This window comes from Oncorhynchus mykiss, chromosome 19 (genome assembly GCF_057628025.1).
Source record: "Oncorhynchus mykiss isolate SJ-2025 chromosome 19, ASM5762802v1, whole genome shotgun sequence".
NCBI lineage: Eukaryota > Metazoa > Chordata > Actinopteri > Salmoniformes > Salmonidae > Oncorhynchus > Oncorhynchus mykiss.
In genome coordinates, this window is record NC_143040.1 from 50,172,109 (window position 1) to 50,187,803 (window position 15,695).

The window sequence follows — 15,695 nt, forward strand, 5'->3', positions numbered from 1 at the left end:
GGTGAATTCAGGTGAAAGCTATTATCCCTTATTGATGTCTCTTGTTAAATCCACTTCAGTCAGTGTAAGGGAAGGGGAGGAGACAGGTTAAAGAATGATTTTTAAGCCTTGAGACAATTTACATGGATTTTGTACATGTGCCATTCAGAGGGTGAATGTGCTGTTGAACAGGGTATGGTAGTAGGTGCCAGGCGCACCGGTTTGTGTCAAGAACTGCAACACTGCTGGGTTTATCACACTCAACAGTTTCCCATGTGTGTATCAAGAATGGTCCACCACCCAAGGGACATCTAGCCAACTTGACACAACTGTGGGAAGCATTAGAATCAACATGGGCCAGCAGCTTTCTGTGGAAAGCTTTCGACACCTTGTAGAGTTCATGCCACAAAGCATTGAGGCTGTTCTGTGGGCAAAGGTGGTATATTCAGTGTAAGTGTTTCCAATGACATCATCAGTGTGCATTGTGTGATTTTAACCAATTATGAGAAGGTTTTTCCTACTAATTGTCTACTAATTGGTTGATGATGTCATTGGAAACACTTATCTTCCTCTGTCTTTTTTACTACAAAACATAAAAACATGCAATTTTCTTATATGTTGATGTTGCAGTGGAGCTGGAGATGTTGAGAAGTTGAAAATGTTAGAAATTTCCCTTTTCCCTTTTCCCATTTCCCTTTAAATGGTGCAAACAGTTTAGATTTCTGTAACCAAAATAATTCAAATTTTTATATTAAAATGATACGAGGAGTTGTCCTCTCATTGTCCCCTCTCTGTCTTGTAGAACTGTAGCTCTCATGTCAGGAGGGCGGTTGTCACCTGCTTCTCAGCTGGCTGCTGTGGGCGCCATGGCAACCGGCCCGTCCGCTACTGCAAGCGTTGCCATGTCAACCACCACAGCAGCGAGACGGGGGCTGCGGCGGAGACCCATCTCTACCAAACCTCTCCCCCTCCCATCAACACCCGCGAGTGTGGGGCAGAGGAGTTGGTGTGCACTGTGGAGGCTGTTATCAGGTGAACATCACAGACAACACAGGCAAACAACCGTATGCTTCACAATTGCACTGAATTCAACCAGTTATCTACCTCTCTATCACTATCTATCTATCTATCTATCTATCTTCCTCTGTCTTTCTGTCTGTCTCATTCTTGATTCCCCCTCTCTCCATCCATCTATCAACATCAGCCTACTGAAGGAGGCAGAGATCCACGCAGAGCTGCGTGAGTTTGAGCTGAACAGGCGTCGTCAGATGGGCCTCTCTGCCTCTCACCACTCCCTTGACAACATCGACTTCGATAACAAAGAGGACGACCAGCACGACCAGAGGCTCCTCAGTCAGTTTGGCATCTGGTTCCTGGTGCGTGGCTCGCTGGTCTATCACTCACTATCGCAGTAGTGAGATTAGGATGTTGACACACCTGTCTGGGCTCTTATTACCAGCCCGGGCTGTACTCTCTTCATAGTGCAACATTATATGCTTTAACCGTATCTCTCTCCAATCTTGGAAGCCCCTGATTGACCATGATACCCTACATCCTTTCCCCCATCCCTGTAGGTGAGCCTGTGCACCCCCAGTGAGAACACGCCCACAGAGAGCCTGGCGCGGCTGGTGAGCATGGTGTTCCAGTGGTTCCACTCCACAGCCTACATGATGGACGATGAGGTGGGCTCCCTGGTGGAGAAGCTCAAGCCACAGTTTGTCACCAAGTGGCTGAAGACCGTGTGTGACGTGCGGTTCGATGTCATGGTGATGTGCCTGCTGCCCAAGCCTGTGGAGTTTGCCAGAGTGAGGAGGAGCGGGGGAATGGTGGAGGAAGAGAGGTGTTGGAGGGTCAAGGTGGTTGAGCTGCAGGGGGTGATCGTGAGGGGTTGTAGGGTGTAATGGTGGGTGTAGGGTAGTATGAGGTTAGGACTGTTTTTCTAGAGGCAATGCACATTGTAGGGACAGCAAGTGTTGGTTGTGTTCCTTGGTGAATACCCTCCATGGTTATACCTGACCTGTGTATGTGTCTATGCACCCATATCCCCAGGTGGGGGGTTACTGGGATAAGTCTTGCAACACGGTGACCCAGCTGAAAGAGGGGCTGAACAGGATCCTGAGCCTGATCCCCTACAACGTGATCAGCCAGCCGCTGTGGGAGTGCTTCATGCCAGAATGGCTGGAGGCCATCCGCACTGAGGTGCCTGACCAGCAGCTCAAGGAGTTCAGAGAGGTGCTCAGGTACTGTATATTGAACTTCCTCCAAGTCGCCCAGTTCACTGTACTACCTCCTCTACGTCAATGGGTTCCTATGGTTACTGTTGACGCAGAAATCATTTTCTCTCTCATGAGAAAGTTTGAATGCTATGTGAAACACAGTCATGGGTAGACAGTGAAAACAGACTTGCTTAGTTTCCATTGTTACACCTGAGAGAGACGTAATACTAAGCCTCAGCTCTAAAAGCATTTCCCCACCTCTCCCCTCTGTTCTCCCTGCAGCAAGATGTTTGACATTGAGCTGTGCCCTCTGCCCTTCTCCATGGAGGAGATGTTTGGGTTCATTAGCTGCAGGTTCTCAGGCTACCCAGCCTCTGTGCAGGAGCAGGCTCTGCTCTGGCTGCATGTGAGTATAAGGCCTGTGGCTTTTTACGAGTGTCCATTTCATATTGAGTGGTTAATTTCATGTGTGAAATGGACAGGTTGTCATGATGTGTGAGTGCCTGGGCAGGGGCTTTACTGAATATCGAACTGGGTCACACGGCTAGCATGAGACCAGAGTTCTGAGGGGGAGAGAGGAGGGATTTTGCTTTTGATTCCATATGCACTCACAGCCTGCTGTCCTATTTATACGTGGATGGATTTTCACGTTTTCTGTCATGACTGTGATTACAGACACCAAAGTAATTCAATCTGACTATATAGGTCACACTCAAAGCAGCACTACAGGAGTATGTGTACTACATTCTAGTGTCTTGTCTTTTGCCTCTCTTAACATTTGTTTGTTTGTGTGTTTCATATGTGCGTGTGTAAACCTGTTTTTGTCATTAATGTGTCTTGTGGGTGCGTATGAGTTTGGTCTGCATCTTTGTGTGTGTGTGTGTGTATATCTGTTGGTGTGTTTGTTTGTATGTGTCTGGATGGACCCAGGTGTTGTCAGAGCTGGACATTGTAGTGCCTCTGCAGCTGTTGGTCGGGATGTTCTCTGATGGGGTGAACTCTGTGAAGGAACTGGCCAATCAGAGGAAGGCTCACGTCTCAAATCTAACTGGGGAAAATACTGAGGCTCGGAGGGTGAGATGTCATACTATGTCATCAACTCCCATGCAAAACAACCTCAATGCCAAAGAAAAAAGCTCTTATCGCTCATATATTTCCTTTCTATCAATGAACAGTAACAGAAGAACAAATGAGCTCAGGACAGATACAGTTTACATCCACAATAGGAAAATTCTTGTTATCTAGCTACCCTCTATTGTCAACCATCCACAGCCCGTGCGTTGTCATGGTAACTGCTGAAGTCTAAATATAGTCCTGTTTAAGGGGCTTAATTGAGTTTTACCATCGTTCAGATTTATCATTGAAAGTTAAAGCCTTCGGCTCATCTATCGACAGTATATTTGCAGTATATTTCTACACCTGAACACACCTTGATAACTTGGGAGGGTAATTCTAAGGATAGTACAAATATGAAACAATTACACGTTTGTGTGTGTGTGTGGGTGCGTGATGTTCCTAGGAAAGCGTGGTTTCAGAACCAGGCCGTCTTGGGCAGCACAACACCCTGAGCCCATTCCCCAGTCCGTTCCGGAGCCCATTCCGGAGCCCCCTGCACTGCAGTCCCTTTAAGAACCTAGGCCATGCTACAGGACACTGTGCCCTGGACCTGGACTGTGACGATGATGACATGAACCTGAGCTGCTTCATCCTCATGTTTGACCTCATCCTCAAACAGGTGGCCAAATCTTTGAGCATGAATGTGCCTTTTGTTTGTGTGCTGAATGGGTGTGTTTGTTTGCATGTGAGCAAGGAAGTGTGTGCTGTATAATAATATATTATTTTGAAGCTCGGAAGGCACATTCCAGACATGGGTTCAGTTATACAGTACTGTTTGCTGCATTTTACAATGCCTCATTGAATATGTCACAGCCACCAAGTTGAATTCCGTCCCACTTTCTATTGGGTTCTCCTGTTCAACCTGTTGTGTTGGTTCCTTGTCCAGATGGAGCTCCAGGATGACGGCGTGATTATGGTTCTGGAAAGCAGCCTGGGGAAAGACATCGTGGGCATCATCAACAACGTCTTCCAGGCCCCGTGGGGGGGCTCCCACACCTGTCAGAAGGATGAGAAGGCCCTGGAGTGCAGCCTGTGCCAGTCTAGCATCTTATGCTACCAGCTGGGCTGTGAGCTCCTGGAGAGACTCACCCCCAGGGAGGAGATACATCTGGTGGTGAGACACACATGCACACACACTCCTGTAAAAACAACATGAAGGATGTCCTGAAGCGTCCCAATTGTTTTTCAGTGGTTGGTAATTCTTACTGCATTTGGTTGTCAATAGACATGATTGTGTCTTCCCTATAGGAGCCAACGGATGGCTTGGAGGACACATTGCTGTTGCCTCAAGTGTTTGGACCTGAAAAAGGGACAAAGGGAGGGACAGAGGAAGGGGACCACCCTACCAGCACACACACTGACAACCCTACCTATCAAAGTGACTCTCCTGACAACCCATGTATGTATCCATGGTGACCTAAGGCTTGGGTTGGAAGGGTTTAAAAATGAGCACAGAATGTCTCAATGCATTGATATAGATCTGACGAAACACAAGCAGAGCAATGCTCAGTTGTGTCGGTGTAAACACCTCATTGTTATAAAAATGTAATCCCAAATGTATCGTTTGACCTGAAGCCAACGAATGTGAAAAATATGAATGAACAGTTCTCTGTAACAGTTCAGAGGCAGTGTGCAACATGAAAAGGAAACACTGCATAGTTTCTCCTTTGCTAGGCAGTGTTAGGCTTTGTTTTATATCAAAGCTTTCTGTTCTACAGCAATGAAGAATAATCCCGACAAGACGTTTTCCTACCAGCAGCTCCCTGTGTCTCTCAAGCTAATATACACCATTCTGCAGGTACCTGCTAGTCCACCTGTATCTAGTGTTAAAGTATCTTGTAATGTACAGATATAAACTGTCTAAATAATAGATGCGTAATCAAAGAAAATAATCCCCTCATTAGAAAAGATTGAGTGAGGAAATGAACTCTACCTTCTGTTCATCAATGTAGGAAATGTCCAAGTTTGAGGAGCCTAATATCCTGTTCAACATGCTGAACTGTCTGAAGATCCTGTGTCTCCACGGAGAGTGTCTGTACCTGGCCCGTAAGGACCACCCCCAGTTCCTGGCCTACATCCAGGAAAAGATGCTCATTCCCAGGTCATCACAGTCACCATCACCGCATGGGGCCCCTCCTGCAGTTTCAGACATAGCTTGTTGGTTTTCTATAGATATCTTTGCGAGTACTTTCTTTAAACATGACTTGAGCCATGAGATGTAGCTACATGTAGCAACTGAAATTGTCGATCATAATCTTAATGAAAGTTGTACTGGATCATCAAACATGTGAAGAGCAGCCAGATGTGTGTGCGTCTAATGTGATACCTGTATGTTCTAGACTGTGGACCATGCTGAAGTCCGAGTTCTGCCAGCTGGCCTCCCTGGCCGTGCCCCAGCTCCTGCATGCCCTCTCCCTCTCCCATGGAGCAGACATCTTCTGGAACCTGGTGGACAGCAATTTCAACAGCAAGGACTGGAAGATACGCTTTGAAGCAGGTGAATGATATAGGAGGCTTCTGTGTGTGTGTGTGTGTGTGTGTGTGTGTGTTTACGTACAGTACCAGTCAAAAGTTTGGACACAGCTGCTCATTCAAGGGGTTTTCTTTATTTTTACTATTTTCTACATTGTAGAATAATAGTGAAGACATCAAAACTATGAAATAACACATATGGAAGTAACCAAAAAATTGTTACATTTGATTTGAAGGCCTCCCGGATCGCGCAGGGGTTAAGGGCGCTGTACTGCAGCACCAGCTGTGCCACCAGAGACTCTGGGTTCGCGCCCAGGCTCTGTCGTAACCAGGTCCGTGGGGCGACGCACAATTGGCCTAGCGTCATCCGGGTTAGGGAGGGGTTGGCCAGTAGGGATATCCTTGTCTCATCGTGCACCAGCGACTCCTGTGGCGGGCCGGGTGCTGTGCGCGCTAACCAAGGTTGCAAGGTGCACGGTGTTTCCTCCGACACTTTGGTGCGGCTGGCTTCCGGGTTGGATGCGCGCTGTGTTAAGAAGCAGTGCGGCTTGGTTGGGTTGTGTATTGGAGGACGCATTACTTTCAACCTTAGTCTCTCCCGAGCCCGTACGGGAGTTGTAGCGATGAGACAAGATAGTAGCTACTAAACAATTGGATACCATGAAATTGGGGAGAAAAGGGGGTAAAAAAAAAAAATGTATATATATATATATATATATATATATATATATATATATATATATATATATATATAAAAATGTATTTGAGATTTTTAAAAGTAGCCACCCTTTGCCTTGATGACAGCTTTGCACACTCTTGGCATTCTCTCAACCAGCTTAATGAGGTAGTCACATGGTAGTCACATTTCAATTAACAGGTGTGCCTTGTTAAAAGTTATTTTGTGGAATTTCTTTCCTTCTTAATGCATTTGAGACACATCAGTTGTGTTGTGACAAGGTATGGGTGGTATACAGAAGATAGCCCTATTTGGTAAAAGACCAAGTCCATATTATAGCAATAACAGCTCAAATAAGCAAAGAGAAACAACAGTCCATCATTACTTTAAGACATGAAGGTCAGTCAATCCAGAAAATGTCAAGAACTTTGAAAGTTTCTTCAAGTGCAGTCGCAAAAACCATCAAGAGCTATGATGAAGCTGGCTCTCATGAGGAACGCCACAGGAAAGGAAGACAATGAGTTACCTCTGCTGCAGATCATTAGTTCATTAGAGTTAGCTGCACCTCAGATTGCAGCCTAAATAAATGCTTCACATAGTTCAAGTAACAGACACATCTCAACATCAACTGTTCAGAAGAGACTGCGGCCTTCGGGTTCGAATTGCTGCAAAGAAACCACTACTAACGGACACCAATAAGATGAAGAGATTTGCTTGGGCCAAGAAACACAAGCAATGGACATTAGACCGGTGGAAATCTGTCCTCTGGTCTGATGAGTCCAAATTTGAGTATTTCGGTTCCAACCGCCGTGTCTTTGTGAGACGCAGAGTAGGTGAATGGATGATCTCCACATGTGTGGTTACCACTATGAAGCATGGAGGAGGAGCTGTGATGGTGGGGGGGTGTTTTGCTGGTGACACTATCCATGATTTATTTAGAATTCAATGCACACTTAACCAGCATTGTTACCACAGCATTCTACAGCGATACCCCAACCCATCTAGTTGTGCTTAGTGGGACTATCATTTGTTCTCAACAGGACAATGACCCCAAATACACATCTAGGCTGTGTAAGGGCAATTTGACCAAGAAGGAGAGTGATGGAGTTCTGCATCAGATGACCTGGCCTCCGCAATCACCCAACCTCAACCCAATTGAGGGTTTAGGATGAGTTGGACCGCAGAGTGAAGGAAAAGCATCCAACAAGTGCTCAGCATATGTGGGAACTGCTTCAAGACTGTTACGTTTCGCTGGTTGAGAGAATGCCAAGAGTGTGCAAGGCAAAGAAACACTTTTTTTGTTACTACATATGTGTTATTTCATAGTTTTGATGTCTTCACTATTATTCTACAATGTAGAAAATAGTATAAATAAAGATAAACTCTTGAATGAGTAGGTGTGTCCAAACTTTTGACTGGTACTGTATATATTTTAAGTTAGATCCAAATGTTTTATTGTGGCATTGTCACAGAGCACCGCAGAGCACAAATTAGTATATAATATAATAATATCAGTATGCTACATTCACATTTAATTGAACATACTCTGACCATAAACATCATTAGAAGTAGATATTGATTACATAAGCAAAGGAACATTGAAAAATAACAAGAACAATTGCTAAGGGAAATGATGTGTCATGAGTACAGATCATTATAGGATAATGATGATCATGAATTCTAATGATCTAATTTTGGCCCCATATTATCTGTACTGAAACGTATGGCAATTTACTTTTCTGTGCAAATCAACAACAACAAAAAGACACCAGTTGGGTGCCAAAGCAGTACCATGACCCACATCATAGATTATCCATTATATTGACTAGGTACTCTAGTGGCGACTTTAACAATGAAAAGAAATGTCATCAAAAATGGAAGGCAGTCAGGAGGAGGCAGGATCAGGTGGGACCATTCTAGTCAATGAGATGGCCGATACGCGTGTGAACAACAGGCACATGGTTTCCACTAGTTACCACAGCCACTATGGAAAAATGGGCTATATCGTAAGATTTCATGAAAACAAGCATTTGCTTTTTGGTCCTAATTTAAGGTTATGGTTAGACATAAGGTTTGCAGTGTGGTTAAAGTTTAAAATCCCATTTTAATCAAATAAATTGTAGAAATAGGTGGGGTTTATGACTTTGTGGCTGTGGTATCTAGTGGAAACCAGGCACAATGCCGATATAATGTATTGTTTTCTCCCAGTTGTCGGGATGTCCCGAGTCCTATATGTCCTACACTTGTAACAACCTAATCATTATGAAGCTTCTATTCCATAAAATAAGCCACACGTAGCAAATAAGCCATTACATTTTGGGGTTAACCAATTTCCAGTGTGTGGGCGTATAACACAAACATATAGTAACCCAAAGGTTCACATTCAAATCTCATCACAGACAACTTTAGCTAAGTAGCAACTCTGCAACTATTTACTACTTTTTAGTTATTTTGCAACCACTTAGCATGTTAGCTAACCCTTCTCCTAAAACCGTAACCCCAACCTTAAAACCCTTTAATCTAACTCATAACCTTAACCTTATCTCCTAACCCTAATCCCAAGCCTAGCTAACGTTAGCCACAATAAATTGGAATTTGTAACATACTGTATCATGCGTTTTGTAAATATCATAGAACTTGTAATTCGGAACATATCATACAAAATGTATAATGGACATCCATAACTGAATTACATAACATACTAATTGTGAAGTGTCCCAGATATATATTTACTATGATATACACCTTAGCGAAATACATTTAAACTCAGTGTTTCACAATTCCGGACATTTAATCAGAGTAAAAAAATCTCTGTTTTAGGTCAGTTAGGATCACCACTTTATTTTAAGAATGTGAAATGTCAGAATAATAGTAGAGAATGATTTATTTCAGCTTTTATTTATTTCATCACATTCCCAGTGGGTCAGAAGTTTACAGGCACTCAATTAGTATTTGGTAGCATTGCCTTTAAATTGTTTAACTTGGGTCAAACGTTTAGGGTAGTCTTCCACAAGCTTCCCACAATAATTTTGGGGAATTATTTTGTCCCATTCCTCCTGACAGAGCTGGTGTAACCGAGTCAGGTTTGTAGGCCTCCTTGCTCGCACATGCTTTTTCAGTTCTGCCCACACATTTTCTATAAGATTGAGGTCAGGGCATTGTGATGGCCACTCCAATACCTTGACTTTGTTGTCCTTAAGCCATTTTGCCACAACTTTGGAAGTATGCTTGGGGTCATTGTCCATTTGGAAGACCAATTTGCCACCAAGCTTTAACTTCCTGACTGATGTCTTGAGATGTTGCTTCAATATATCCACGTAATTTTCCGTAATCATGATGCCATCTATTTTGTGAAGTGCGCCAGTCCCTCCTGCAACAAAGCACCCCCACAACATGATGCTGCCACCCCCGTGCTTCACGGTTGGGATGATGGTGTTCTTCAGCTTGCAAGCCTCCAGAGGACCAGAGGACATTTCTCCAAAAAGTACGATCTTTGTCCCCATGTGCAGTTGCAAACCGTAGTCTGTTTTTTATGTCGTTTTTGGAGCAGTGGCTTCTTCTTTGCTGAGCGGCCTTTCAGGTCATGTCGATATAGGACTTGTTTTACTGTGGATATAGATACTTTTGTACCTGCTTCCTCCAGCATCTTCACAAGGTCCTTTGCTGTTGTTCTGGGATTGATTTGCACTTCTCGCACCAAAGTACATTCATCTCTAGGAGACAGAACGCGTCTCCTTCCTGAGCGGTATGACGGCTGTGTGGTCCCATGGTGTTTATACTTGCGTACTATAGTTTGTACAGATGAACGTGGTACCTTCAGGAGTTTGGAAATTGCTCCCAAGGATGAACCAGAATTGTGGAGGTCTACAATTTTTTTCTGAGGTCTTGGCTGATTTCCTTTGATTTTCCCATGATGTCAAGCAAAGAGGCACTGAGTTTGAAGGTAGGCCTTGAAATACATCCACAGGTACACCTGCAATGGACTCAAATGATGTCAATTAGCCTATCAGAAGCTTCTAAAGCCATGACATAATTTTCTGGAATTTTCCAAGCTGTTTAAAGGCACAGTCAACTTAGTGTATGTAAACTTCTGACCCACTGGATTTGTGATGCAGGGAATTATAAGTGAAATAATCTGTTTGTAAACAATCATTGGTAAAATTACTTGTGTCATGCACAAAGTAGATGTCCTAACCAACTTGCCAAAACTATAGAAATTTGTGGAGTGGTTGAAAAACAAGTTTTAATGACTCCAATCTAAGTGTTTGTAAACTTCCGACTTCAACTGTACATCTAGCCCCTGATTCCAGGCCTACGGTCCTAACACTGAAAAGACACACCCTATCCCCTCAGCCGTCAAATTAGTTTGACACTTCTGATGACGTATCATGACGTCTGACGAGTGTACACTTGCAGGGCAAGGGATGAAGGAATTACTTTTAATGGACCACCCTTGGCCAGAAATTCGTCACATGTTCATCCCGCGATGATTGTGTTTTCAGCCGCCAGTAGCTTGTGGGTGCTTTATATGCGCTACAGTTAATTATGAGTGCATGTCTACTTATATTAAATATATAATTATTAATATACGCCTACTGTATGATAGCTATCAAATTAATTAGCTAACTAACGCTAGCCTGCCTAGCTGGAACTTCTGAAGAAGGAAAATGTTTTATTTCTACAATTTCCAAAAGATAATCAAACAGCAACATGTTTACTTTTTACGAGACGTGTTTGTGCCGTCATGTGCATTTGTAGTACAATTTCTAAGTTATTTGCATTCGTTTTTACTTACACTTGTATGTTGACTCCTCCATTGATGTTGTTTTTAAGTTTTTGCCGACTTTTCTTAGCGGATGTACAATCGTCTCGAAGTGAATTTTGGGGAGTGTCAGGCCCCGGAGTGAGCATAATTGTACACTCGCGAAGCTGACTAAAAATGAGGGCCGAGGGGCTTAAACTTCCCTTGCTTGGCTAATAATTTAGACCGTCCTCCAAGATGGCGACGGTGATTCCCCCAAGGGCATAAGGCGAGGGTAAGTGAATGAGGGTGTATCTTTTAAGTGTTTGGACTGCAGCCCCAAGTCTGTTATCCCTCTTGACTTTGCCTGTGGGCAGAGAGGAAGAGGCAATCTGGCTAGGATAATGCTGGCTCGCCTCCTTCTCCACAGTGTCATCTAGTGACAGACACTGTACATTGCCCATCAGCATTAGAGTGATGCTTATTTTAAGACTCCTTTGCAATGAAAATAATGAATAGACCAGACATTTGCTTGATTTATTATTGCCCCCCTTAATGAAATCGGGGAGGATACTGTGGATCTCCATCCGTACGTTCTTTCATCACACGTGATATCTCAGACAATCACGGGCCCAATTTTGAGAAACTTGGGCGAATGATGCGTCTTGCCATAGAGATCCGGAATCTACAAAATTGTGTTATTTTTATGGGGGATTGGAAATGATGCAGACAATTACATTGATATAAGCTACAATCTATCTGCAATATTAAAGCTGATCTACACCTTTAATTTGTTTTTTTTTTTAAACAAAATTGCATTATTCGTAGAGACGACGTTTACTGATGCATTGTTTGTTATCTATGTACAAAAGTAAGGTTTACAAGATAAAACATTCAGATTAGATTGTAGAACGTGTTGTTCTCATTATACCCTTTACTTAGTGTTCTATCTACCTCTGTGTCATGGCGCTGAGATATTGTCTTATGCCCTGTCTGTGTTGTCACGGTAACTCCCAGTGGAGAAGGTAGCAGTGCTCTGTCGGTTCCTAGACATTGGTTCTGTGACGAAAAATCACCTGCTGAAGTACTCCCTGGCCCACGCCTTCTGCTGCTTCCTGGCCTCTGTGGAGGATGTCAACCCAGCTGTGGCCACACGCGCCAGGCTGCTGCTGGACACCATCAAGAGCCCAGCACTACAGGTGACTAACAGAGCTCTATCTAGGCCAAGATAAATACTCTTATTCAACTACCATACAACCACTTTTCTTATATCAATTGAACACGTGTATAGTCTTTTTTGTCTCGGAGGATAAATTGCTTCGCATCATGTCAGCAAATAATTCCGTATTGACAAATAACACAAACATGTAAGTGCAGTGCTAACACTTGTGTCTCTGTCTGTATCTGTGTGTGTCTGTGTCTGTATCTGTGTGTGCCTTTAGGGCTTGTGTCTGTGCCTGGACTTCCAGTTCGACACAGTGGTGAGGGACCGGCCCATCATCCTCAGCAAGCTGCTGATGCTGCACCACCTGAAGCAGGAGGTCCCTGCCCTCAGCTGGGAGTTCTTTGTCAACCGCTTCGAGACGCTCTCCCTGGAGGCCCAGCTCCACTTGGACTGCAACAAGGAGTTCCCTTTCCCCACCAGTACGCCCAGCTGGAGGATTCTCTCTGTTCCATAGTAGAAGTTGTGCTATGACATGTTCAACACAACAAACAAAGCATGTACAGTAGGGAAATATAAACCTGTGAAATAAGAACATAACTGTTCCAGTTGATGTGTGTTATGAGGCACAGTCACAGTGATGTATGTTATTTATCTTTCCTTCCATCTCCCTGTCAGCCATCACAGCTGTGCGCACCAACGTGGCCAACCTTAGTGATGCAGCGATGTGGAAAATCAGACGGGCGCGCTTTGCCAGGAATCGCCAGAAGAGTGTGCGTTCCCTCCGTGACAGCGTCAAGGGCCCGTCCGAGTCCAAGAGGGCCTTCTCCCTCCCAGAGACTCTGTGTAACCGTCTACGTAAGTGTCCAGTTGGTAGAGTGTCCATTGGTTGGTTAGGCTACTAGTCTGTGGGTCTCAGCTTTTGTCTGTCCCATGCTCCTACTGTTTCTCTCCTCATCCATTCATCTCTCTGTTCTGTTAGTACACCTACAAACAGTACCTGTGTTCCTGTTTGTTTTATTCAATTGTTTTCTGTGATTCGTTCTCTTGCCGGATGTAAGAGTTCTGTTTTATCTGTGATTTCCTCATTGACTCTGCACAGGATGCTGTCTGAGTTTCTGGGTGAAGGGGTTGGCTTTAGACTGTGTGTGGTTGTTAAGCTTGAGTGCTTCACATTATTCTTCATGTAAGCAAGTGGAAGCTAAATTATTAATAGAATTACTAGTCTTAGGATCCACATACGTCTTGGGGTCACTTTGTGAATGGTGTGAGACATTGGGATGTATAGGGTTGTCTGGAAGCTCAGACGTGTCCTTTGCTACTTCCCCAGAACATTCTCCTAAATTGTGTTCTCATGTATGGTTTTTAGCTCTAAGACTTACGAGGCAAGAGCACTCTGCCCCGACTCTGGGAGATATGATAGAGAAAGTCCTGCCAGGTAAATAACAACCCAAATCTGACTCACCTTATTACAACTGAACCAGATCAACATTCCCTTCAGCATAATCACATCATAGTGGGAGAAATAAATACCTTATGGCAATTGGTAAAGTTGATGTGCATCAGGAAACTTGAAAAAACAATGTTTGCTCTTCACTGACATTCATTGCTTTTCATCCAGAGTTCATAGATTGTGCATTCTATTTTAGTCTCAGGCAAAAACTAATTATACTGTTGGAATGGGAGAAAACGGTTACTCTTGCTATCTTGATAGCTTTTCACATTTTCTGTTTGCGTTTGACATATGCCATGAATATGTTAGTGGTGTCATATATGTAATCACCCTGCTGAATGTAGACCAAATGAGATGACTGTCGTACTATCTCCCTCTCTGTTCACCTGCTTCACCGTCCCTCTCCTCTCCATCCGCTCCCCTGTTTGCAGCACGCTTCCTCCCGCCCTTTAACCCTGACGCTTCAGCCCCTCTCCTAGGCCACAGCCCCTCACCGGAGGACGACTCGGTCATCAGGGACCTGCTCCCAGAGGATGCTGGGATAGATCACCAGACGGTGCACCAGCTCATCATGGTGCTGATGAAGTTCATGGCCAAAGACAAGAGCAGTGCCGAGGCAGACATTGGCAGTGCCAAGGCCTTCAACACGGTGAAGCGCCACCTGTATCTACTGCTGGGCTTTGACCAGCAGGAGGGTTGCTTCATGATCGCACCCCAGAAGATGAGGACCTCAACCTCCTTCAATGCTTTCATCGCTGGCATCGCACAGGTCAGAGAATATCAAGTAACCTTATGAATGACGGCGAGTTGACGCTGTAAAAATAGTTTGAATGATTATCCTTGAATACATTTAGAGTTGAATCCCCAGAAATATCCCTGGCTCTCATCTCCTTCAGTTGAGAGTAAGTTTAAGATGGGATTTTTTTGTCATGTTTCCCTCTATAAAGTTTAAGTTTCATGTTGCTGCTGCTGATTATGAAAATCTGTCAAGCTTCAAGAAGAACCTAGCGTGATGTGATATCTCCTGCAGGTGATGGACTACAACATTGGGCTGGGGAAGCAGCTGCTCCCCCTGGTGGTCCAGGTGTTGAAGTACTGCACATGCCCCCAGCTCAGACACTACTTCCAGCAGCCCCCACGCTGCTCTCTCTGGGCCCTGCAGCCACACATCAGACAGATGTGGCTCAAAGCCCTGCTGGTCATCCTCTACAAGGTACACACTACCCATGTTTGGAATATAATGAAACCTTATCCACTATGTGAATGTGTTTACATTGAAAACTGTATACAGTGTGTGTATAATTGATTACCGGCACTTAAAAGTCTGGTTGTGAATCATTTTTACTGGGAACAACAGCTAATTCATAAATATTGGTGTTGCTTTCTACTCTCCTACACTCCACTCCTACCGATCCTGTGTGTGGTCCCAGTACCCCTACAGGGACATGGATGTGAGTAAAGGGGTTCTACACCTGATCCACATCACCATCAACACCCTGAATGCCCAGTACCACAGCTGTAGACCCCATGCCACCGCCGGACCCCTCTACAGTGACAACTCCAACATCAGCCGCTATAGCGAGAAAGAGAAAGGTAGCACCAGAAAGATGATTACATTACTGGACTGGGCTTGAAATGAATCTGGAGTAAGACTTGAGAGTTTTGGATATCATGTGTGTGTTTTGTTTTTTTCCAGAGGAGGACAGTGTATTTGATGAGTCTGATGTCCATGACACCCCAACTGGAGCAGGCAACAAGGAGTCCCAGACCTTCTTCGCCCGTCTGAAGAGGATCGGTGGCAGCAAGTCTGTCAAGTACCAGCCAGTGGAGCTGAATGCACAGAAAAGTATAACAATAGTTTCAAAGGATGACCTATTTTA

At 44.3% G+C, this 15,695-nt stretch overlaps 1 protein-coding gene across 2 annotated transcripts in view; it reads left to right on the forward strand.

Annotated features, from left to right (window-relative positions):
- Positions 1–15,695, forward strand: part of LOC110497864 (protein unc-79 homolog) — a 50,218-nt gene that overhangs the window by 18,113 nt on the left and 16,410 nt on the right. For both annotated transcript variants that reach the window (XM_021574305.3, XM_021574301.3), the window contains exons 12-31: positions 782–1,011; positions 1,184–1,355; positions 1,554–1,784; positions 2,029–2,219; positions 2,478–2,601; positions 3,126–3,269; positions 3,715–3,930; positions 4,198–4,425; positions 4,560–4,710; positions 5,030–5,109; positions 5,264–5,412; positions 5,651–5,808; positions 12,218–12,399; positions 12,643–12,844; positions 13,041–13,220; positions 13,732–13,800; positions 14,247–14,584; positions 14,846–15,028; positions 15,246–15,408; positions 15,512–15,661. In XM_021574305.3, the coding sequence (XP_021429980.2) occupies positions 782–1,011; positions 1,184–1,355; positions 1,554–1,784; positions 2,029–2,219; positions 2,478–2,601; positions 3,126–3,269; positions 3,715–3,930; positions 4,198–4,425; positions 4,560–4,710; positions 5,030–5,109; positions 5,264–5,412; positions 5,651–5,808; positions 12,218–12,399; positions 12,643–12,844; positions 13,041–13,220; positions 13,732–13,800; positions 14,247–14,584; positions 14,846–15,028; positions 15,246–15,408; positions 15,512–15,661 (3,541 nt within the window). The remainder of the gene's footprint in view (positions 1–781; positions 1,012–1,183; positions 1,356–1,553; positions 1,785–2,028; positions 2,220–2,477; positions 2,602–3,125; positions 3,270–3,714; positions 3,931–4,197; positions 4,426–4,559; positions 4,711–5,029; positions 5,110–5,263; positions 5,413–5,650; positions 5,809–12,217; positions 12,400–12,642; positions 12,845–13,040; positions 13,221–13,731; positions 13,801–14,246; positions 14,585–14,845; positions 15,029–15,245; positions 15,409–15,511; positions 15,662–15,695) is intronic.